This window comes from Eptatretus burgeri, chromosome 13 (assembly GCF_056783735.1).
Source record: "Eptatretus burgeri isolate ZD-2024b chromosome 13, Ebu_testis_v1, whole genome shotgun sequence".
Lineage (NCBI taxonomy): Eukaryota > Metazoa > Chordata > Myxini > Myxiniformes > Myxinidae > Eptatretus > Eptatretus burgeri.
In genome coordinates this window covers 62,471,329-62,496,328 of record NC_140973.1, presented here as the reverse complement: position 1 = coordinate 62,496,328, position 25,000 = coordinate 62,471,329, and the positions used below count along the sequence as shown (strand labels likewise).

Genomic DNA, 25,000 nt, shown 5'->3' with positions numbered 1-25,000 from the left:
TGGTCAGGGGTTCATCCGACAGCAAGATAACGACCCAAAACATACCTCCAGGCTATGTCAGAAGTACCTTAGAAGAAAAGAACAAGACGGTCGGCTTCAAATCATTGAATGGCCAGCACAGTCACCAGACTTAAACCCCATCGAGCTGGTTTGGGATGAACTGGACAGAAGGGTGAATGCAAAGTAACCTAAAGTGCAACACATTTGTGGGAAATTCTGCAACAGTGTTGGGAAGAACTTTTCGAACAGTATTTGATTTCCATTGTAGAAAGAATGCCACGAGTATGTTCGGCTGTTATCTGCAAAAGGTGGCTACTTTGATGAATCAAAAATTTCGATTAAATTTTGTTCAACAAAAGGATTCCATTATTTCTTTTTTATCTGCAATTGTTTATTTGTTCTATTCTTTAATTTCAGAGTACATTGAAACATTAAACTGCTTAAATTTCAGTAAAAACTGGAAAAATGGGGGTGTTCTGAAACTTTTGACTGGTCGAGTATGTGTATATATATATATATATATATATATATATATATATATATATATATATATATATATATATATATATATATATATATATATATACATACATATACATAATTACACGAGCGAAGGTACACATCATTGCCAGGCAATGCTGGATCCCTTCTCCCCACCCCTTAGCCACCCTCCTCCACCCACTCTGCACTTCGACATCATTATTTTGGCCATGAGTTTCGATCATCAAATCTGGAATCAGATTATGAATATCAGCTTTTTCTAAGCCTTTACAATACATTATGCAATCTTGCTCGGAGCCAATCACATTGCACCTCACCTCTAACAGCCAATCAGCATAAACTGCAAACAGACAAACGGACAGCCATCTCTGTCGTACTTACATACATATATTCATATATATTTATAAATATGTGTGTGTGTGTGTGTGTGTGTGTATATACATATATATATATATTAATATATATATATATATATATATATATATATCTTCTTATTCTTTTTCGGCTGCTCCCGTTAGGGGTCGCCACAGCGGATCATCCGTATGATCCGCATAGTGATTTGGCACATGTTTTACGCCGGATGCCCTTCCTGACGCAACCCTGGTCGCCTCTTACGACACACAGGGATATGGTACACCTATTTTAACCGGGGTATACACCGGCCCAGTACACTGGTACTCATTTCGCCGACCACGGAAGGATGACAGGCTGAGTCAACCCCCTGGTGTATTAATTCAGTGGCCCAACGGGGCTTGAACTCAGGACCTTTTGGATCCCAAGCCGCTGCCCTAACCACTGCGCCAACACCAGGCTTACATATATATATATATATATATATATATATATATATATATATATATATATATATATATATATATATATATATATATATATATATATATATATATATATATATATATTAGTAAAGGTGCCAGTCTTCGACGGGCGTCACTGGCAACATATGGTAACAGATAGCATGAATGTATTTTAAACAATATATTATATCATTTTTATCCATCGATTATCATTCAGGTTTTCCACTTCGATGACATTACCACGTAGTTTAGTGACTACACAACGTGTACCATTCGTGAGTTCCGGAGGATCCATAGAGCGCATTAAAATTACAGAGCACCCTACTTTGAAGTGATCCAAAAGGATGGATCAGTTTCGTCTACATATTCATATCTTGTAGATTTTAGCTGGTCAGAAAGTCATGGTTTCGTGAAGAAACTACAGCACATGGAAAGTGCAAATTATTCAGGTATGAACTCAACTGTTTTCTCCCCAAATGGAGCGTGATTCTATGAGCCGAACTCATCTTAGTGGTCCAAAAAAAAATGGGAAACATTTTTATTTTTTTTTTTGTGCAATAATTCCTCCCATTTTGCAAATGGAGAACATGAACTGTTTATCTACCATAATCATCAAAACAAATTTTGAGGGGCCTCTTTTGGAAGACAATAATATTATTATATATGTCAAAGCTTGTTACATTTCATGCAGTAACAAAAATCTGATGGTGGAACAAAAAAAGGGGCGTGCCGAAATATTAATATAGATTTATGTGTGTGTGTATATATATATATATGTATACATATATATATATATATATATATATATATATATATATATATATATATATATATATATATGCATATGATGTTTCTCTCCCTCTTCTCCCAATCCTATCTCTTCCCTTTTCTATTTATTTCCCTTACCCCACAACACCCACCTCTCTTTTTATTTGGTCCCCACCTCCAAATCTCTTTCTCTATTTACGTGTGTGTGTGTGTGTGTGTGTGTGTGTGTGTGTGTGTGTGTGTGTGTGTGTGTGTGTGTGTGTGTGTGTGTGTGGGTGTGTGTGTGTGTGTGTGTGTGTGTGTGTGTGTGTGTGTCTTGTTATGTCTTGCTTTCTTCTTGGGTCTGCGGTGCAGTAATTGGTCTTCATTTTGATCTCTCATACCTGACAAGTTACGTGATGTCAATTTGTATGCAGCTTGCCTGTAAGCCCTGCATTATAAGCTGATTTTCTCACGCAAATGATGATGCAGAGTCACTGAAGGACCCCAAATTCCCAGATCGTTTTATGTGCTGACCTTTTGATTTCACTTCCACAGGTGGAACTATTTGCTCTTGAGGATCTGTGAATTTGTACTTTCCTCACGAATAATTCAAAGCTTTGGTATTCGAGTTGAAGCTGTTCAGAAAAACCCTGAGCCGGTCATCAAATAATTACACTATTCACATTAGGAAAAGCATTATTCTTTGCTTTGTTCGGTTTCCATTTGGGACTGGTGCTCTGATCATTTTCATTTTTTTCTCACCTTTCTCTCTTCCAGGTCAGAATAACTACCTTTGTGCTGGACGTAATGACTGCATTATCGACAAAATGCGGCGCAAGAATTGTCCGGCCTGCCGCCTACGCAAGTGTTGCCATGCTGGCATGGTGTTGGGAGGTATGGCCTGATGTGTTCGTGATAACCTACGCAGTGTATAGGGGATCGATTTTGGGGAACAGCAGGTGTGTGATGTTATTGTCTCATAGGCACCATTGTTTGGGAGCACGAGTGTGCTGCTGATGCGGTGCCCCTTTAAGGTTAGGGCAAGGTTTCTTTTGTTTTTTAGAATTCTATCAGTGTGCCGGGGATAACTCACCTACTCTTCATTGAAGGACACCATGGGATCTTTAACATCCACCAGCTAATGCTCGCAGATGGGACACCTGGCTTTAGGTCCATCGGAGCGACGGCACACTTTGTGATGCCACACCCTACCTGCGAAGCATCGACCCGACAGTTTATAGTCGATTCTAGAATTTATCCTAGACCACACAGTTCACAGGTCAGTGCACTCACTACCTCTGCACCATCTTGGCAGGACAGATGTAATAACAGACAAATCAAACAAACTCGTGCACCAAATATTTTGTGTTGTTGCGTTGAATCACGATTGTGTCAGCATTCAGGGAAAGTATTATGAACTCTGTTCTCTAAAATGGTTTAATTGTTTTGAATCTTCTCTGGGCAGGTATTATGATTCTGTGGTATGACCCATGTTTTGTTGAGACACAGCTAACCCTCATATTAATAATAATATAATACCATTCCTTTCGTGCCATAAAGGTGCGTAGGGCTGCAGAGGCAGTTTCATTGGCAAGGAGTACAGTCCCGAACGGTTCGCAACTCTTACCCCGATGCAGGTTACCCCGAATGGTTATTACCCCAGTGCACTGTTACTCATTTCTCCAACCTCGGAAGGATGACAGGCTGAGTAAACCCCACCTGGTGTTAATTCAATGGTAACAGGGGCTCAAACTCAAGACCCTTAGGTCCCAAGCCACCCACCTCAACCGCTAAGCCAACACCAGGCTAAACCCTCATATTACTCAGTTTCAAAATTATTTGTTCGAACATGCTTGCATCCGCTGAAACTCCCCGAAGCTGAGAAAGTACCTTTTTTCGTACCCTTAGGTATAACTCAGGTGAATTTGAATTATCAAGAATAACCTGCGGTAAACCTATTATTCAAAGCACACATTGCAACAGTTTCAAGCAGCCTTGGCTCACGTTGAAAGGCTAATCAATTCAGGTGAAAATGAACTGGCACTCTTTCACTTCACATTAGGAAACCTGCTATAGCTTTTGCAAGAGCTCGTTTTGATAGGATTTAAATCCAAGAGTGTAATCTCGAATTTCCATGCACAAATAAAGGAGCTGGCAGAAGCCACATAGATGTGTACGCCATGGGAGTTCCATTTTCCTGAAAAGCACGAGCGAAGGACTTTTTGTGCATTTTTTTTCTTGGGAATTTGGTTTTTCTTACCGAGGATAAACGATCTCTTCCTTTGTTCTGTCTTTATTCTTCCTTTTCCCTCTTTACTCACTCTCTTCCTCTCCCATCATCATAAGTTTGTGTACAGTGTAGAGGCTCGTGGAGGAACTAGACCATAGAATGGATCAGGATGTAACAGAACAAAGGAAACAGTATAAAGAGAGGGACGGGGGGGGGGGGACACACCAACAGCAGGGATGAAGGACAAAATCGAGGGAGACTTGGAGAAATAAAAAATGTGGGGAAGAATGAGGGCAAGGGTAGGGCACAGAAGGTGAACAAGATGGATACAGCTGTAAACCTTCAATCACAGAAGAAACTGGAAACTGGGAAAGAGATGTACTTAGGGAGGGTTAATCGGGTTAGAAAAGATCATGGTTCTGGACCTGAGATAGTGGTAAACAGCTGTTTTGAAGTCCTCGAGGAAAGAATGAGATTGAAGAGATTGAGGAAGTTGATTGCATAGCTGGGAAAAAAAGAGGGACAAGTGGAGGTGAACTGTGAATCTGGATTTCGGGAGTTTCACCAGAAGGGGGTAACTTACAAACTGCATGTGCCCTGCAGAAACCTGGGTGGGAGGAGGGGAGTGGGGGGGGGGGACATGGAAAGGGCAGAGGGTGCAAGACCAGAAGGGAAGTGGTATAAGATAGAGATACCACCGACCCGTCTGCAAACTGAAAATGATAGGCTCAGCTTCATCATGGGAGATTCCAATGATTTTGAAGGCCTGAGTTTCCACAGCGTCAAGCTGAGCAAGTTGTGAGGCAGGGTCACCACACCAGAGGGGAGAGCAACAATACTCCATCAAGCTGCGGATTAAGGCCTTGTCGGTAGAAAAGAGTTCAGTTGTACCAAGGAAAAATTTTTCACGCCAGAGGATTCCCAGTCAGTGATTGGCTTTGGATGCCAACTTACATATGGTGTTTGTCAAAAAATGATCCTGGCTGATTGTGAGGCCCAAACATTTGAGTGGCTGAACTTCTTCAAGAGGCTTGTTTAAAAAAAAATAAAAAAAATAGATGGGAGGGCTCGCCAGACAGTCCTTTCGGAGAGACAGAGTAAGTATGTGGGATTTCTCATGTTTTAAAGACATATTCCAAGTGTTTGGCCAGCTTGTGAATCTATCATGTTATGCAGAGAGGGCTGAGGCTGCTACCTGTCTATCAGAAGGATGAGGGATGTCAGGGTGGAGGGTGGAGGCATCAGCAAATAGATAAGAGGATTTTTCAGTCAGAGATATCATTGATAAGGTCTTAATATAGAAGGAGCTCTTGTTTATTGTTATATTCATGTACATTGAGCCATGTATTCGACAACCTGAGCCTGATCACTCTGAAGGGTACAGATTAAAAAACATGCTGCAGGTCATGGCTGCCCAATAGTACAGGATCCTGAGCTCAATGGTAATGCATTGAGAGGCTGATCTATCAGCAGGTGTAAAATGCCAGGGTTCTACCATGGACATGCATTGACGGTGGCTCCTTGCATCTACTTCTGGTTGCTTTCCCGAGGCCATCAGGGTGCCCTTGCTCAGGCTTGGGGTTCATTCAGGCTCTTGATGGCTCCCATTGTGGCCTCGTATGTGGCATGTAGATTGGTGAACTAATGATCCTTTTTTTCCTCTTCCTTCTTCCTCTATATATTATACCACTATTTAATCGAATGAAACCCATTCTCAACCTGCATTTTGAGTCTCGCCACTGAGAGTACTTAAGTCTACGCCGCTAGGTATCTGCTTTGCTAATATCAGGGGGGGTTTGTGGCAATTTCTCTGTCATCCAATCCTTCTGGAAACTGAACTCTCCAGATCTGCTTGCTCTTTATGAAACTCGTCTCCACACTGAGGTCTGAATCTTTTGCAGTGCCTGGCTACATCCACCGTAGGCTTGATTTTCGGCCTCCATTGATACGAGAGTTTATCTGTAGGCTCTTCTCCTCTCTCTCTCTCTCTCTCTCTCTCTCTCTCTCTCTCTCTCTCTCTCTCTCTCTCTCTCTCTCTCTCTCTCTCTCTCTCTCTCTCGCTCTCCCTCTCTCTCTCCATAGGCTTGATAACAGCTCGGCCTCTCTATCACTTGGCCATGACATCTCCCTTGAGGATACGACACGAGAGTTTATTTGCTTTCGCTTAACACTTTTGCATTCCACTGGCTACCTATATTTTTTGTGTCACTCTCCATCATCATCTAGTTGTGCTATTTTCGATGCTCTCACTGATAGTATTGATATGGTGCTGTCGATCAACATCCAACTGCTGACATTTTGGTCTTTGGAGACTTTAATGTTCATCACAAAGAATGGTTAGTTCACTCTCACAACTCCTGGTGTCGGTGTATTTAACTTTACCTTGTCGCATGTCCTCACTCAGATCATTTCAGCCCCAACTCAAATTCCTGATCGAGTTACTGATAACAGGTATCTTCTTGATCTATTATTGTGCTCAAATCCTGGGGATTGTACTGCAAGAATTCTCCCCCCTTTATTAAACTCTGATCATGTCAACATCAAAGGTCAGGTTTCTTACTCCTCACCATCAACTGTTGTTCATCCTGTCCATCTAACTGTCTTCCAATATAGCAAGGCTGACTGGGATGCCATTTGTTCTTTTCTTGCCGATGTTCGCTGGAACTCTATCCTGTGTCACAATCCATTTGAAGCTGCCAAGGAAGTTACTGGGTGGATTTGTGTTGGTATGGACCTCTTTATCCCTTCTCGGACTTACAAAGTGAAACCACACTCTCAGCCATGGTTCACTCTGGCTTGTTCTGCTGTTATCGTCCATCACAAACACTTTTTAAATCAGTATCATCGTGTCGGCTCAACTGAGGAACATCACTTGTTTTGTCTTGTGAGCAGCCACAGTAAACAAGTACAGTAATATCTCGATTTACTAACAGCATGCGTTCCTGAAAAGTAGTTCTTAAATCGAAAGTTCGTCAATCGGGAGTGATGTTCCCATATATATATATATAATCTTCTTCTTCTTCTTTCGGCTGCTCCCATTAGGGGTCGCCACAGCGGATCATCCGTTATGATCCGCATACTCATTTGGCATAGGTTTTATGCCGGATGCCCTTCCTGACGCAACCCTGGTCGCCTCTTACGACACAGGGATAAGGATTGGGTTTCGCCATGATTCCGGGCTGCCCTACACCCTCTCATAGCGTGGCCCAGTGCAGAGCTCCCGTCTTCAAGCAATCCTCCAACCCAAGCCTCCAAGTAGCCGGATTACAGGTGCACACCACTACGCCTGGTGTTCATATATATATATATATATATATATATATATATATATATATATATATATATATATATATATATATATATATATATATATATATATATATATATATATATATATATATATATATATATATATATATATATATATATATATATATATATATATATATATATATATATATATATATGTATATATATATATATATATATATATATATATATATATATATATATATATATATATATATATATGTATATATATATATATATATATATATATATATATATATATATATATATATATATATATATATATGTATATGTATATATATATATATATGTATATATATATATATATATATATATATATATATATGTATATATATGTATATATATATATATATATATATATATATATATATATATATATATATATATATATATATATATATATATATATATATATATATATATATATACTAGCAGGGATACCCGTGCTCCGCACAGGAATCCCGTGGATGACGGTGAGTCTGAAGGAGTATATGTCACAGTTAATTGTAAAATTGTGGAGGCTGCCACCATTATTATTTTTTTTTCATCACCACTATAATATTATATTTTCCCCACCATGTTTTATATGCAGAAGACTCGAGTTCAAAAATGTTAAGATTTATTGCCGCATCAGATAAAAAAACATAATACCTCAACAATGTGAGGCTGGTTTCATGTCATCATTTGCGACTTAATTTATACGTCAGGCATAACCCAGCCTGGCCCATCGTATTTGATTTATTTACGTCTGTTATCCTGATAAAAAATTATGTTATATTATGTATACGAAGTTACAACGTACCGACGCCCATAACCATTCTATAAAATATCTACATCGCCCATAACCATTTAATTATGAAATATTATACACATACGCCATATGCCATCACCATTCTATTTATATCTGTAATATGTATATATACAAACCACCACCACCATTTTTTTAATTTCCCACCACCATTTTTATTTTTCACCAGCAACATGTATTTCCTTCATCGCACATCCTATAGAAATTGAACCCGATCGTGTTTATACACCGCACAGCGTTTAATATTCACAACATAGAAATTGAACCCGATGGTGTTTATACACCGCACAGCGTTTAATATTCGCAACATAGAAATCAAACCCGATCGTGTTTATACACCACACAGCGTTTAATGTTCACAACATAGAAATCAAACCCGATCGTGTTTATACACCGCACAGCATTTAATCGCGAACGTAGTGAGCTTCATACTCAACGCGTGCACATGAGAGAATAGTAAACAACAACAACAACAACAACAACAACAACACAATACCCTGGCAATTTGGAATCCGTATCGTCGGCTATGACCCTTTTGCTTCCGGTTTTTGTCATGGAGAATGATGCGTCCCTGGAGATAAAGGCATCGTTGGAGACATGAAAGACCCAAATATCATGCATGGTGTATATTTCCTCCACTGATTTTAATAAAGATAACTCCCGCATCATCAAAAAATAATTTTTAATCATGATTTACATTATTTGATCGCTGATCCCGAATCCAGGCCAAAGTGACGTAAAAACGTTATACAGTAACAATAAAAATGGTTTTTATAACCATAGGTTTAACAATAATGAACAAAGAAAATGTTAATAAAATATGACTTACAGATGATTATTATATCATTATACGGTATAATATACATACGGTCATTTTTGCAAGTGTGTCGAATGCATGTCATAATTCGGAAACCGGGAAGTCGGAAGTCATTGTCTTCAATTGACTGTAGTATTAATTTCTCATTCTCTAGCAAATTCCGTTGGTCCCATGGCAATCGGCTGAACTTGAAAAATTAACGTTATGCAATCAGGTGATGACGTCATAATTCGGAAACCGGGAAGTCGGAAGACATTGTCTTCAATTCACTGTAGCATTATTTTTTCATTCTATTGCAAATGGCGTTGGCCCCATGTCAATCGGCTGAACTTGAAAAATTAATGTTACGAAATCAGGTGATGACGTCATAATTCGGAAACTGAAAGTCGGAAGTACAATTCTTTTACATCAGGACACTCCCGGGTACATGTTCTGTCAGCATGTGAAGTTTGGTGAGGATCAGTCCAGTACTTTTCGCGTGCATAGGTCACAGAGAAACACACACACAGACAGACACACTTTCAACTATATAGGTATATATATATATATATATATATATATATATATATATATATATATATATATATATATATATATATATATATATATATATATATACATATAATAATTTCCACCCCAAAATTCAATAATAAGGCCAAAAAAAAAAAATGTTGCATTGGCGTAACGGGTCACTGAAAAATAGGGTAGGTCAGTCGGGATCTTTTTTTTTTTTTTTTTTCCTAATAAATCCCAAAATTTTTGGATAATAAATCCAAAAATTTCATAAATCCTAATAAATCCCTCCCAAAATCTCCCCTGGCTCGAGTACCACCCTTTTTGTCGGCGGGTTCTGTCCGAAACACTTCCGGGTTTTTGCGATCGCGATCGCAATCAACAAGATACTTGAAATCGATAGCAAAAAAACAAATAAAAAAACGTAGGGTCGGCGGAATTTTTAGGGTCGGGCGGGTTACGCCAATGCAACATTTTTTTTTTTTTGGCCTAATTGTGAATGTCACTTTCAACCCATCACTGGCAGCAAAAGTTTCCACAGTGGAACTTTCACCATCCTTCACGAAAACCACCCATCACTCACACCAAAAGTCTCCACAGTGGAACTTTCACCATCCTTTGCGAAAACCACCCATCATTCACACCAAAAGTCTCTACAGTGGAACTTTCACCATCCTTCGCGAAAACCACCCATCACTCACACCAAAAGTCTCCACAGTGGAACGTTCACCATCATTCGTGAAAACCACCCATCACTCACACCAAAAGTCTCCACAGTGGAACTTTCACCATCATTCGCGAAAACTACTCGTCATTTGCACCAAAAGTCTCCACAGTGGAACTTTCACCATAATTCGTGAAAACCACCCGTCACTCGCACCAAAAGTCTCCACAGTGGAAGTTTCAACATCATTTGTGAAAACCACCCATCACTCGCACCAAAAGTCTCCACAGTGGAACTTTCACCATCATTCACGAAAAACTACCCGTCACTCGCACCAAAAGTCTTCACAGTGGAACTTTCACCATCATTCGTGAAAACCACCCGTCACTCCCACTAAAAGTCTCCACAGTGGGACTTTCACCATCATTCCTGAAAACTACCCGTCACTCGCACCAAAAGTCTCCACAGTGGAACTTTCACCATCATTCTTGAAAACCACCCGTCACTCGCACCAAAAGTCTCCAGAGTTGAACTTTCACCATCATTCGTGAAAACCACCCGTCACTCGCACCAAAAGTCTCCATTGTGGAACTTTCACCATCATTCGTGAAAACCACCCGTCACTCACACCAAAAGTCTCCATTGTGGAACTTTCACCATCATTCGTGAAAACCACCCATCACTCCCACCAAAAGTCTCCATTGTGGAACTTTCACCATCATTCGTGAAAACCACCCGTCACTCCCACCAAAAGTCTCCACAGTGGAACTTTCACCATCATTCTTGAAAACCACCCGTCACTCGCACCAAAAGTCTCCAGAGTTGAACTTTCACCATCATTCGTGAAAACCACCCGTCACTCGCACCAAAAGTCTCCATTGTGGAACTTTCACCATCATTCGTGAAAACCACCCGTCACTCACACCAAAAGTCTCCATTGTGGAACTTTCACCATCATTCGTGAAAACCACCCGTCACTCCCACCAAAAGTCTCCATTGTGGAACTTTCACCATCATTCGTGAAAACCACCCGTCACTCCCACCAAAAATCTCCATAGTGGAACTTTCACCATCGTTAGTGAAAACCACCCATCATTCACACCAAAAGTCTCTACAGTGGAACTTTCACCATCCTTCGCGAAAACCACCCATCATTCACACCAAAAGTCTCTACAGTGGAACTTTCACCATCCTTCGCGAAAACCACCCATCACTCACACCAAAAGTCTCCACAGTGGAACGTTCACCATCATTCGTGAAAACCACCCATCACTCACACCAAAAGTCTCCACAGTGGAACTTTCACCATCATTCGCGAAAACTACTCGTCATTTGCACCAAAAGTCTCCACAGTGGAACTTTCACCATAATTCGTGAAAACCACTCGTCACTCACACCAAAAGTCTCCACAGTGGAAGTTTCAACATCATTTGTGAAAACCACCCATCACTCGCACCAAAAGTCTCCACAGTGGAACTTTCACCATCATTCACGAAAAACTACCCGTCACTCGCACCAAAAGTCTTCACAGTGGAACTTTCACCATCATTCGTGAAAACCACCCGTCACTCCCACTAAAAGTCTCCACAGTGGGACTTTCACCATCATTCCTGAAAACTACCCGTCACTCGCACCAAAAGTCTCCACAGTGGAACTTTCACCATCATTCTTGAAAACCACCCGTCACTCGCACCAAAAGTCTCCAGAGTTGAACTTTCACCATCATTCGTGAAAACCACCCGTCACTCGCACCAAAAGTCTCCATTGTGGAACTTTCACCATCATTCGTGAAAACCACCAGTCACTCACACCAAAAGTCTCCATTGTGGAACTTTCACCATCATTCGTGAAAACCACCCGTCACTCCCACCAAAAGTCTCCATTGTGGAACTTTCACCATCATTCGTGAAAACCACCCGTCACTCCCACCAAAAGTCTCCACAGTGGAACTTTCACCATCATTCTTGAAAACCACCCGTCACTCGCACCAAAAGTCTCCAGAGTTGAACTTTCACCATCATTCGTGAAAACCACCCGTCACTCACACCAAAAGTCTCCATTGTGGAACTTTCACCATCATTCGTGAAAACCGCCCGTCACTCGCACCAAAAGTCTCCACAGTGGAACTTTCACCATCATTCTTGAAAACCACCCGTCACTCGCACCAAAAGTCTCAATTGTGGAACTTTCACCATCATTCGTGAAAACCACCCGTCACTCACACCAAAAGTCTCCATTGTGGAACTTTCACCATCATTCGTGAAAACCGCCCGTCACTCCCACCAAAAGTCTCCATTGTGGAACTTTCACCATCATTCGTGAAAACCACCCGTCACTCCCACCAAAAATCTCCATAGTGGAACTTTCACCATCGTTAGTGAAAACCACCCATCATTCGCACCAAAAGTCTCCATTGTGGAACTTTCACCATCATTCGTGAAAACCACCCATCACTCCCACCAAAAGTCTCCATTGTGGAACTTTCACCATCATTCGTGAAAACCACCCATCACTCCCACCAAAAGCTCCATTGTGGAACTTTCACCATCATTCGTGAAAACCACCCGTCACTCCCACCAAACGTCTCCATTGTGGAACTTTCACCATCATTAGTGAAAACCACCCGTCATTCGCACCAAAAGTCTCCATTGTGGAATTTTCACCATCATTCGTGAAAACCACCCGTCACTCCCACCAAAAGTCTCCACAGTGGAACGTTCACCATCATTCGTGAAAACCACCCATCATTCGCACCGAAAGTCTCCATTGTGGAACTTTCACCATCATTCGTGAAAACCATCCGTCACTCCCACCAAAAGCTCCATTGTGGAACTTTCACCATCATTCGTGAAAACCACCCATCACTCCCACCAAAAGTCTCCATTGTGGAACTTTCACCATCATTCGTGAAAACCATCCGTCACTCCCACCAAAAGCTCCATTGTGGAACTTTCACCATCATTCGTGAAAACCACCCGTCACTCCCACCAAACGTCTCCATAGTGGAACTTTCACCATCATTAGTGAAAACCACCAATCATTCGCACCGAAAGTCTCCATTGTGGAACTTTCACCATCATTCGTGAAAACCATCCGTCACTCCCACCAAAAGCTCCATTGTGGAACTTTCACCATCATTCGTGAAAACCACCCGTCACTCCCACTAAAAGTCTCCACAGTGGGACTTTCACCATCATTCCTGAAAACTACCCGTCACTCGCACCAAAAGTCTCCACAGTGGAACTTTCACCATCATTCTTGAAAACCACCCGTCACTCGCACCAAAAGTCTCCAGAGTTGAACTTTCACCATCATTCGTGAAAACCACCCGTCACTCGCACCAAAAGTCTCCATTGTGGAACTTTCACCATCATTCGTGAAAACCACCCGTCACTCACACCAAAAGTCTCCATTGTGGAACTTTCACCATCATTCGTGAAAACCACCCGTCACTCCCACCAAAAGTCTCCATTGTGGAACTTTCACCATCATTCGTGAAAACCACCCGTCACTCCCACCAAAAATCTCCATAGTGGAACTTTCACCATCGTTAGTGAAAACCACCCATCATTCGCACCAAAAGTCTCCATTGTGGAACTTTCACCATCATTCGTGAAAACCACCCATCACTCCCACCAAAAGTCTCCATTGTGGAACTTTCACCATCATTCGTGAAAACCACCCATCACTCCCACCAAAAGCTCCATTGTGGAACTTTCACCATCATTCGTGAAAACCACCCGTCACTCCCACCAAACGTCTCCATTGTGGAACTTTCACCATCATTAGTGAAAACCACCCGTCATTCGCACCAAAAGTCTCAATTGTGGAATTTTCACCATCATTCGTGAAAACCACCCGTCACTCCCACCAAAAGTCTCCACAGTGGAACGTTCACCATCATTCGTGAAAACCACCCATCATTCGCACCGAAAGTCTCCATTGTGGAACTTTCACCATCATTCGTGAAAACCATCCGTCACTCCCACCAAAAGCTCCATTGTGGAACTTTCACCATCATTCGTGAAAACCATTCATCACTCCCACCAAAAGTCTCCATTGTGGAACTTTCACCATCATTCGTGAAAACCATCCGTCACTCCCACCAAAAGCTCCATTGTGGAACTTTCACCATCATTCGTGAAAACCACCTGTCACTCCCACCAAACGTCTCCATAGTGGAACTTTCACCATCATTAGTGAAAACCACCCATCATTCGCACCGAAAGTCTCCATTGTGGAACTTTCACCATCATTCGTGAAAACCATCCGTCACTCCCACCAAAAGCTTCATTGTGGAACTTTCACCATCATTCATGAAAACCACCCATCACTCCCACCAAAAGTCTCCATTGTGGAACTTTCACTATTACTGCTCTTTTAGTCTTCGAAAAGGCTATTGGCCTTTTCTTTAATGACCATCTTGTTAACTGGAACATTTTTTTGAGTTTGCCTTTCAATCGAAACATTTCGCAAACACTCCTTATTTTCCATTACAGAGCGAAGTGTTTTGGTAATTTTCACTGCACTGGAAGGTGTCACGCATTGAGCACATACCACTATATTTTCTTTGTTGTTGCATTTCGTAATCAACGTTGTAATCTCAAGGCAAAAGTCATGTACAATATCTGTAAGGTGGGAACCAGCATCAAACTTTTTTATAATTTCTAGTTTACTTTCTAAACGATACCACTTTCCTGTCTCTCTTTTCCACTCGTATCACTTCCTTGAGCCCTTATCTTCTTTTTATGAGCCATAGTTATGGATGAATAGAGTACAGTACCATACTGTAATGTACAAGAACATTTGAATCAATAAAATGCTCTTTAACACTGCACTTCAGCACAAACGTAATGACGTAGCTGCGGAGGAGAGAATGAGGGAAGCGACACTCTGACGTCATCGTCCCAGATGTGAGCGAGTGCCGCTGTGGCGTTTTCTTGTGAGATACATGTTTATTTCAAATTCCACGATTAAAAAAAGTTTTCATCAAAAGATCATGAGGTCACATTTTGAATTCGTAGTTGAAAACTTAGTTGACTGAAGTTGAGCAAAAGTTCGTAATGTCATGATTTGAGGTCATAAATCGAATTGTTGGCATCAAAAAATTTGGTTCGTAAGATTGAAAGTTTGTAAATCAGATGTTCGTAAATCGGGATATTACTGTATTAGAGAATGCAAAGTGACAGTATTCAGATTCTGTTTGAGATTCTGTTTGTGATTCTATCTCAAATAAATGGCTAGGTTCCAGAGGTTTATGGAAAATTGCTCATCGCATTCTCAACCAGAATCAATCGTTGATTCCTGTCCTCTTCAATGGCCCTGAAGTGTTTCCTTCTCCTACTGATAAAGTTAAACTCTTTGGTGAGCATCTTGCGGCAAACTCCACACCTGCAGACCATGGACACCCACTGCCTAGTTGTTCTTCCTGTCTTGAGACCAGGCTTTCCACTATCATCATCACACCCAGGAAAGTTGGGAAGATTATTCAAGGGCTTGACATCTCAAAATCTACTTGATCAGATCGAATCCCTGCAATTGCTTTGAAGACGTGTTCACCTGAACTGTCTTCTGTTCTCCTAAAATTGTATCACTTGTGTCTGTCAAAGTGTGTGTTTCCACCGAGCTTCTGTAGTCCCTGTCTTTAAAGGTGAGAAATCTGATCCTTCCAAGTATCGGCCTATTTGCCTTCTACCCATTACTGTATAAGTAAAGTTTTTGAATCCCTGATCAAATGGCAGCTCATGACTCATCTGGAAACCCACAACCTCCTCACTGACATTCATTATGGCTTTCAACCTTCAAGGTCTAGTGGTGATGTTCTAACTCTAATCACTGAACATGCGATTAGGACTTTGGATCATCATGGAGAAGCCAGGGTTGTTGCTCTCGACATCTCGAAGGATTTTGACTAAGTGTGGCACAAGGGCCTCATCCATTAGCTAAACTCATGTGGCATCTCTGGAAAATTGCTTGATACAATTTCTGACTTCCTTGCAATTCATCAAATCTCTGTGGTACATGAGAGACAGTCATCCACTGTCCATAATACGAATGCCGGTGTTCCTCAGGGGGTCTGTGTTGGGTCCAGTATTGTTCTTCCTATCCATGAATGATCTGCCTGATTGTATTCTTTCTCAGTTAAGCATTGATGTAGATGACTCAACACTGTACACTACCTACCCAGGAACCTTGTCTCCTCCTCCCTGTGTCCATGTCAGTACCACTCTCAATTCGGAACTAGAGAGTCTGATTAACTGTGGAAAAGACTGGCTTGTTACTTTAACCAAAAAAGTCCCACTTGTTGTCTGTGTCGAGTTGAAGATCACCTTGTTTTCCATGTCTATGGATTATTCACCTTTGCATGAACTTCCTGTTATCCGTCTGCTTGGATTGAATATCAGCTCAAACCTCAGCTGGGAAAGTACATCTCTGGTATAGCTAAAAGAGTCTCCCAGCACCTTGGCTGCTTATTTTGTACCCTGCAATACCTTCCTCAAGCTGCTCTGCTCCATCTATATATAGCCACTATATGACCTGTCATTGAGTATTATTGCCATATTTGGGCTGATGCTCCATCCGGCCCATCACCTATCTCTCCTTGACAGAATCCAGTGACTTGCTACCATTCTGGTGGGACAGGAGTCGGCATCATCCCTGGAACATCTCTCAGGCCACCGCTCTGTTGCTTCTTTGAGCATTTTCTTCTGGAGATATTACCATGGAATGTGTTCTGAGGGTCTCTCACAAGTGTTCCACCTGAACATCCTTTCAGTCGCTCGACACGTTTGGCAGTTTCTTCCCATCCGTGCACTTTATCTGTCTCGAATAGTAAGACTATGAGGTATTATTCTAGTTGTTTTTCCCCAGCACTGCATCACTTTCAAACAGTTTACCTGCATCCTGCTTCTCCCTCAATCCAAACCGACCTCAATTCAAGATGAATGCCAATCGATTCCTCCTTTCTGTTTAATATCTATACTTTCTTATGTGTAGCCCCCACCTTGAGTGGCCTTTGGCTATGTGGTGGGTGAAATCTCATTATTTTAGAAAAAGAAGAATTGGACTCAAATTGCCTTGGGGCACTCCAGTCTTGACAGGGAGAGGAGATGAGAGGATCTCCACGCGTTGGTTATGAGAGTCGAGGAAGTCTAAGACATGTGTGAAGTCGGCCTTACGTGCCATAGTATAGGCAGAGAGATTGAAGAACAAGGCAGGATGCCAGACTGCATCAAATGCTGGAGATATGTTTAGAGAGACGGTCCTGATCTTGTGTCTGACATTGAGGGCCTACATCTATTGCTGGGAGAGCAGAAGCAGTATGTCGAGGGTAGAGTGACCTGGTCTGAATCTGAACTGATGATCTGAGATCAGGCCTTGGGAGAAAATGAAGGATTTGATATCAACTCCAATGATGGATTACATGACATTGCTGATGATTGGAAGTAAACTGATTGGGCTGTAGTTAAGGGGATCGGTTTTTGCACGTTTTTATGTATAATGCAGTGATGTTGGTGGATTTCCAAGTAGATTGAAGATGACTTCGGGCAAACAATCGGGCAAAAAGGGCAGAAAGAGGATGTGCAGTTGTGAGTGTTCTTTCCTTTTTGAAGCAAAGATCGCACTATTGATCGATCGTACAACGGCACGATAAAGGTTGATCAATTAAATTGATTACAATCAGTAGAGTTGTAATGAAATCCCCAGTATAGGCTTCAAACAAGTGATACACTGTGAATTGGAGTTGACTACAGACCTGTGTAGTCTCGCCCCTACCTTGAGAAACATTTTGTCATTCGGCATGCATGATGAGCATACAATCCCTGCTGACTGCTGTGCTGTGGTCAAAACTTCAAAATTATATTTTCTACTTTTGATTACTTTTTTTTTTCTCCTTAAGTCAGCGATGCCTGCTTTATCTTCAACACTTTTATCAATGTTGAATATACCGTTTGATTGGTTTGACTTCTCTTCGAGAAATTGCACCGCCTATCAGGTTCATGGAACATGCACATTGTTTAAGGAGTGACTTAAAAAATACTAACATTCTATAATTAGGTATAATTCTAAGCCCTTTTCAGGATGTTGTACTTGTACATTATTAAATTACTGTGCTAATAGGCTGTGCTTTTGCCATCATTGGAAAATATCCCGGATACCCAACGGGCCAAGTGTTTTGAAGTTAGGATTTGCATCACGTTCAAGCTGCAAAACGCATCGAGTGAGAATCCCCGGAGGAATGGGACAAGTAACCCCCTAATAAGCCTACATCCAAATATGATGCGACTCACAAATCGTGTTGAATGTGCAGAATCAAGAACTCCCTTGGTATATTTAATATTTAGTTTCACTTAATTATTTTGAAAAAATAATTCAGGATGAGCATATTGTCACATTTTCTAGGCATTCGTTAAAAACCGTTGGCAGGACTGGATCATACAAGCCTCTCTAAAGGACTGGCTTGATAACTCAGAGGTATGCATATTTGCCTTTGAACTGTCTGGCTTGAGTTCAAATCCCGACCCAGCGTGAAACTCTCTCCCTGGTGCTTCACGAGCAGCACAATTCATCAATATGTGTGTCATCCTTCGGTAGAACTTAACCCAGAGGGGGCTGGCCGTTGGTTGACGTTAAAGGTCCCACGGTATTTTTCACGTCGAGTAGGCGAGTTACCTTCGGCACAGTGAACAAATTACAAATTCCTGCAAAATCACCTTCGGGTGAACGTCAAGCCGAGCCAGACGGTTCATGAAACATTTGGCACAAAAAACTTTCCCCTGCCGACCCCCAAATAATCTGAGAATAATTTGGGCCATTAAAGAAGTACTCAATGAGTCTTCGCAATCTTCATCCAGCAAATGTTTTTTGACCGCTTTGTTACTTACTAGACATTCATACATATGATGTAGTTAGAGGTTGGGCATTTAATAAATTTATATTTTATATGCTTTCAGGGTTTTTAACCAACTGCCGGTGGACATTAACGAAATGGTTCTCCCATCATCGTGGTTTTGACATTGTCTGCGCAGACATCCGTTTTCTGCGCCCACGACTGTTCCGCCATTAGTGAAAAGCACCTCGACTCGAGTCATTTCTGCTGCCGCATTATACCAGCGATATCTATGACAAGATAACCCTGGAAAGCAAAAATATTTTTCCTGGGTTTTTGCTTGGGGTGGAACTTTTCCAGGACAAAATATGGCATTACTCAGTTTAAGAATTTCTCAGATAAGATCGACTAAAAAGAATCCTAAATTGGCACGGACAACTTGTTCCCATATTTCTTACTTTATTTGCAGTGTCATGTGTTTTTTTTGTTGTTGTTTTTTTTTTAACGATTTCAGGTTCAGTTTTGTGAGCTTTTTGTCTCAAGTGTGAACGATATACTTTGCTGTCATTTTGGAATGCCAGGGTTGAGGAGGGAGGGCAAGTGCAGGCTAATGTTCAAAATAATCAAATATGTTTATTTAATTATATTCTTTTCTCAAAACCTTCTGCTTATGCATTCATTCCAAAAGACAACCCAAGTCATTCCATGTGAAGTTTTTCTTCATGAGGAATACAGTTCATCTCTCTCTCTTTCTCTTCCTTCTCTTTCGCTCTCTGTTCATTGAGCTCAACTTGGGAAGAATTTTGTCTCCAGCTTACAATGCATTTGGCATGTGTTTTCACAAACATCATCATGCTTTGTCTCATTTGTACCATCGCTTATCATTGCATGATAAATGCCTGCTGTAGTGTAACATGGCACAACTATAGTTTTGGAACAAATTGTACAAATGGGGAATAAGACAACATTTTCACATTGCACAAATATAGTAATCGTACTGCTCAACGACGGTGGCACTTTGAGAGCTATTGCATGGATGTTTTTAATAGGATTCAAATGGGAAAATATGTTCATGGAAATCAGGAATTTTTTTAACATGAAGGAATGTGACAATGGACTTTTATTTCTTCTTCTTGCATATGGGAGCTTGGCTGCCAGGCAGCTATCATTTTGTTGGGGCACTGCTGTGCCGCTGATGCTGTGCCCATATACCAGTACACTGGTACTCATGTCAACAACCTCAGAAGGATGACAGGCTGAGTCAACCCCAGCTGGTATTAAATTTAGCGGTGAACAGGGCTCAAACTCAAGACCCTATGATCCCAAGCCAGCCTCCCTAACCACGAAGTCAACACCAGGATTACTCGTATCTCTGAGATTGCTGTTTTAAATCTAGCCGAAGTAGGGTTTGGATTCTGAGGTTGGGTAACCCATACTTATCTCACGGTAATTACCATTTTATTGTTGGATTGGTGGGGAAAACCCAGCTGGTGCACTAATGATATCTAGGTAGGGGAAAATCTGTCTGCAACTCTTGGTCTTGTACACCTGTTATGCAATTTCATGCCACTACTACTCTTTTAACATCCCCAAATAGATCCACATTCTTGTGGGGTGGCCGGGGAACCGTTTTGGCCCAATTCTTTCACGAACCGGTTGGCCAGACCTGTTGTTCGTTTGAAGGTGAGTTGGGTACAGACTTGTAATTTGTTCAGGGTGCCGGTGATAACCCATCTCCTCTTCATAAAACACACCGTGGCATCGTTAATGTATACCAACATATGCTATCAGATGGGACACCCGGCTTTACGTCCGTTTGATGGACGGTGCACACATTAATGCCTCGTCCTGCATGTGAAACACCAGGCTGCCAGTTTAGAGCTGGGTTGGCATTTAAACCCAGGCTAGACAGCACAGATGCAAGTATGCATACCTTCTGGGTATCCTGTCAGCTACTTAATTGTTCTTGATAAAAACTTTTAAAAGTTTTGGGCAAACTTTACATCTGCTTATGTTATCTAAGAACTCATTAACACAGTTGCTATTTTCTTCCTCTAACTATTTGATTTTCCTCTTCCTCACCATGAAGGCATGATTGTAGGGTTTCACATTGCTCACATTATTTAACATAATCCTCTAAAATGCTGATACACTTGGGCGGGTAGTTATTGAAGTGCTTGAATCGGACCTTATTAGAAGGATAAATCCCAGGGTCGCCAAAACTCCCCGTGGCTTTCATGTCATAATGGTCAGTCCTAAATGCGCTTCCCTGGAGAAGAATTTTGAGAAGTCCACATGAAGATGAAAGTCATTGGGTACCAGATGGGGTCAATATGGGGGATGCGGTAACAGTTCAAAATCACAATCAGCCATTGCTTCAAGGGCAATGTGTGAGGTGTGAGCTGGCGCATTGCCATGGTGGGACTTAACTCGATGGCGTAACACTACCTGCCATTTAAATTTGATGGTATCACATAGTTTGTAATAGGCCAGAATATTGTGTCCACATGGAAGGCAATCAATTGGCAATATCCCTTCCACATCCCAAGACTGAAGCCAAGCATAACCTTACCTGCAAAAGGGACAGCCGAGAACTTCGTTGGTGGTGCTTTCACTGTTTAGATTTCAGCTTGGACTCAAGCTCTAAGTGATGAACCCAAGTTTCATGCCAAGTAATAAATCTGGAGAGAAGGATGTCTGGATTAAGTTTGCAATGGTGCACAAGCTTCTGAGAAATGTTGACTGAGCATGTCTGATCTGCATTGAGAAATTGTGGCATTCTCCATATTGAAAATTTCCTCATTCCAAAGTGTGCTGTTCAGAATATGGTGAACTCTTTTGGTTTGCATACCAATGTGTTGGGCAGTGTATCAGGCAGTTAACCTGCAGTCGGTCCTCCATCACTGCGTGTCACGGACGGCATCAACATTTTTGGGCACCGATGCACTTGCCGGCCAACCAGCAAGGGGGTCATTTTCAATCCTGTATCTATCCCCTTAAAATCAGCTGACCATTTATTTTTCTGTGGCATACGAGGAAAATCTCTACCCAAGGATTGAAGCCTGTGCTCATGAGTAGCCTTCAGAGTTAACCCTTTCGATATAGGTATTGGATGACAACTCAAGCTTCGCTTTTGTCGATATTGTGCAAAGGTCACCACTTAGCTTCAATCAAAGAAGCTAAAATGAAAAACAGCCAACTTAGGAGTGTGACCATCATGTGCATAGATATTAATACATTGTCCAAGAACTATGCATAATTTCAGGATCTACCCACATTCGATTCATCAATTCATGTGTGCAGCATGTGACTGCTGTTTTGCATCATTGCTCCCAGTGTGGCTCTGCTGCTGATGCAATGCCCCCTGTAAGTTCGAGAATATTTTTTACATGCTTAGAGTACTGACGATAACTTGCCTACTCTTCATAAAAGACATCATGGGATCTCTATGGTCCATCAACGATCAGCGCTGGCAGATTGGTCCTCTGTCTCAACATCCTTCTGATGGACAATGCGCACATCAATGGCTCTCTGCACGCAGAACACCAGGATGACAGTTTTTAGGTCGGGATTCGAACCCAGGCTAGATAGCTCAAGGGTGGGTCTACATGCCTCTACGCTATCCTGCAATCCCTACATTAGATTATAGTTGTCTCAAAACACCAGTTATAGCTATTGTCGAAGTACGATAAGCATGCTTTTCATACAAATTGTGATCAGAAAAAAACAAACAAACGTGCCACAAAGCAGCAAGATAGCATTTCCCTGAGAAAACTGCAGAGATCTCCGTGGTCCACCACCCAAAATAAATGGTGTGCAATGACCAGATGATATTTCACAAGTTTATATCACCAGTGTAGGACAGCATCATTTCTGCCTCATTGGCTCTGTCACTGTCAAAAGTGCTGAATACAAATCTCTTGAAAGGAAGGCCTTAAAAGGCTAAAGCACACTTTCACATGATACTTAAAAATAACGCAAAAAACGTTTACTGGCACAGACAGTGAAGAAGCAAAAGCAGAACAAGTAAAGACAGTGCAGGAGATGGAAGAAGTAGATGAAGAAGAAGAAGGAATATAGGTGCCCAATATCTTTAGCATAATTAGTGCATGGACCAAGTTAGGGTGAGTGGTGAGTGAAGGTATATCAAAGCCAATATGCTGATACAAAAGGTAAGTTTTCTTGGAGAGGAATGTGGAGACGGGCTTGTTTGTGGGAGAGGACGGTTCGGAATGTTATGAGGTTTAGGGAATGTAGTTAGTATACTGCGAGGGATAAAGTTACTGATAGTGTCAGGAATTCCACCTCTGAGGAGGGAGTCGGGCTAAGCCGAATGATAGAGAGTAGCTAGGGAAGGAAAACAGTAGAGAAAGTGTGATGTGATTCCTCTGCATTATTTGCAACCATGATGAATAATCCTTTAAAAAACTGTTTATATTTCATGTAATTTTCGTTACGTGATTTTTGAGTGAAACTGGCCATTATAATGGCGAAAGTAAATTATTAATTTTGTTTCCCCAACTAGTGAAATGTATAAGTTCCATTAGATTTGCCCTCCAAAAGCATTCACACACAACTGTGTTTTGTGCTTCCGGTGCAGTGAACTCAACCGCCTCTTTGCGTATTCACTTGTTTTTCAAAAATACAAAGTTTGAACTTCCTTGCCTCTCCTTTATTCAGCACACAGATCCAAAAAGCCGGGAAAGATGAAAGGCGGAGAGGAAGGGCCGAGTCAAGCGTGCGCATCAATGGAAGGGATGCGACAGTCCTTGACGTTTTGGGGCTCACACCCAAGTCCCATGAGCCCCCACACCCTCGTGCCCTCATTGATCTCCATCCTGCGCTTCATTGAACCCGAAGTCGTGTACGCTGGCTTTGACAACACTCAGCCCGTCACCACGAACTACCTGCTTTCAAGCCTCAACCGCCTGTGCGAGAAGCAGTTGGTACCAGTTGTAAAGTGGGCCAAAGTTCTTCCAGGTATCTTTCCTTCCCAGATGTAATGCCCATTCACTTACTACCTTAATGCCTTCACCAGCAAGACGAATTCTTTATTCTACATGATGCACCTTAATGCTAAATGAATCGCGAACGCCACTGCATTTACAAGCGTGCTTTAAATATGACTTGCACTGTTGTTTCTGTAAGGCAGAGTAATTGATGTACTCAGATTTGTCATTTTGAAGGAAATTTGCCTTGATATTGTCGGTGACAAATATCTATAATCATGTGATTGCACGTGCTGAGAATCAAGGTGGCGGCGAGTGAGATAACGGATCATCCCTCTTGAAATTGACAGAAAATTGGTTGTTTGGTAGGTTGATAGTTGCTTGTCAAGGCTGTTTGCAAGCATAGTTATAATCAAACTTCCAGGTGAAATTTTAACCACCTTCATGGACATGAAAGACCTCTCGTTCAAATGTAATTTTCTTGAACAGTCCAATGTAAGTGTGTCCTGTGACTGGTGAAGCTTATTCAATGAGCCTGTTACTTCTCAGCCATCTGGCAATGTTGCCTGAATATCTAAGGAGGGTTTTTGTTAGAGGCCAACCGAAATATTTCTGACATTTCCATCGATTAATAGTTATGGAACTATTTTTATTTTGCAGGCAATGGTCTTGTTTCCTTTGTCCCAATACCTTTGGGGGTTTACTTGCCACACAAAATGTTGATTCTTCTCTCTCCATGGTGTTTCTACCTACTCACCAAATGTTTCACTCTTTATTGTCATGAAACTTCTGC

The 25,000-nt window shown here is 41.4% G+C and overlaps 1 protein-coding gene across 2 annotated transcripts in view; it reads left to right on the top strand.

Annotated features, from left to right (window-relative positions):
* Positions 1-25,000, top strand: part of LOC147014631 (progesterone receptor-like) — a 256,608-nt gene that overhangs the window by 156,596 nt on the left and 75,012 nt on the right. For both annotated transcript variants that reach the window (XM_085852761.1, XM_085852762.1), the window contains exons 3-4: positions 2,844-2,960; positions 23,939-24,238. In XM_085852761.1, the coding sequence (XP_085708887.1) occupies positions 2,844-2,960; positions 23,939-24,238 (417 nt within the window). The remainder of the gene's footprint in view (positions 1-2,843; positions 2,961-23,938; positions 24,239-25,000) is intronic.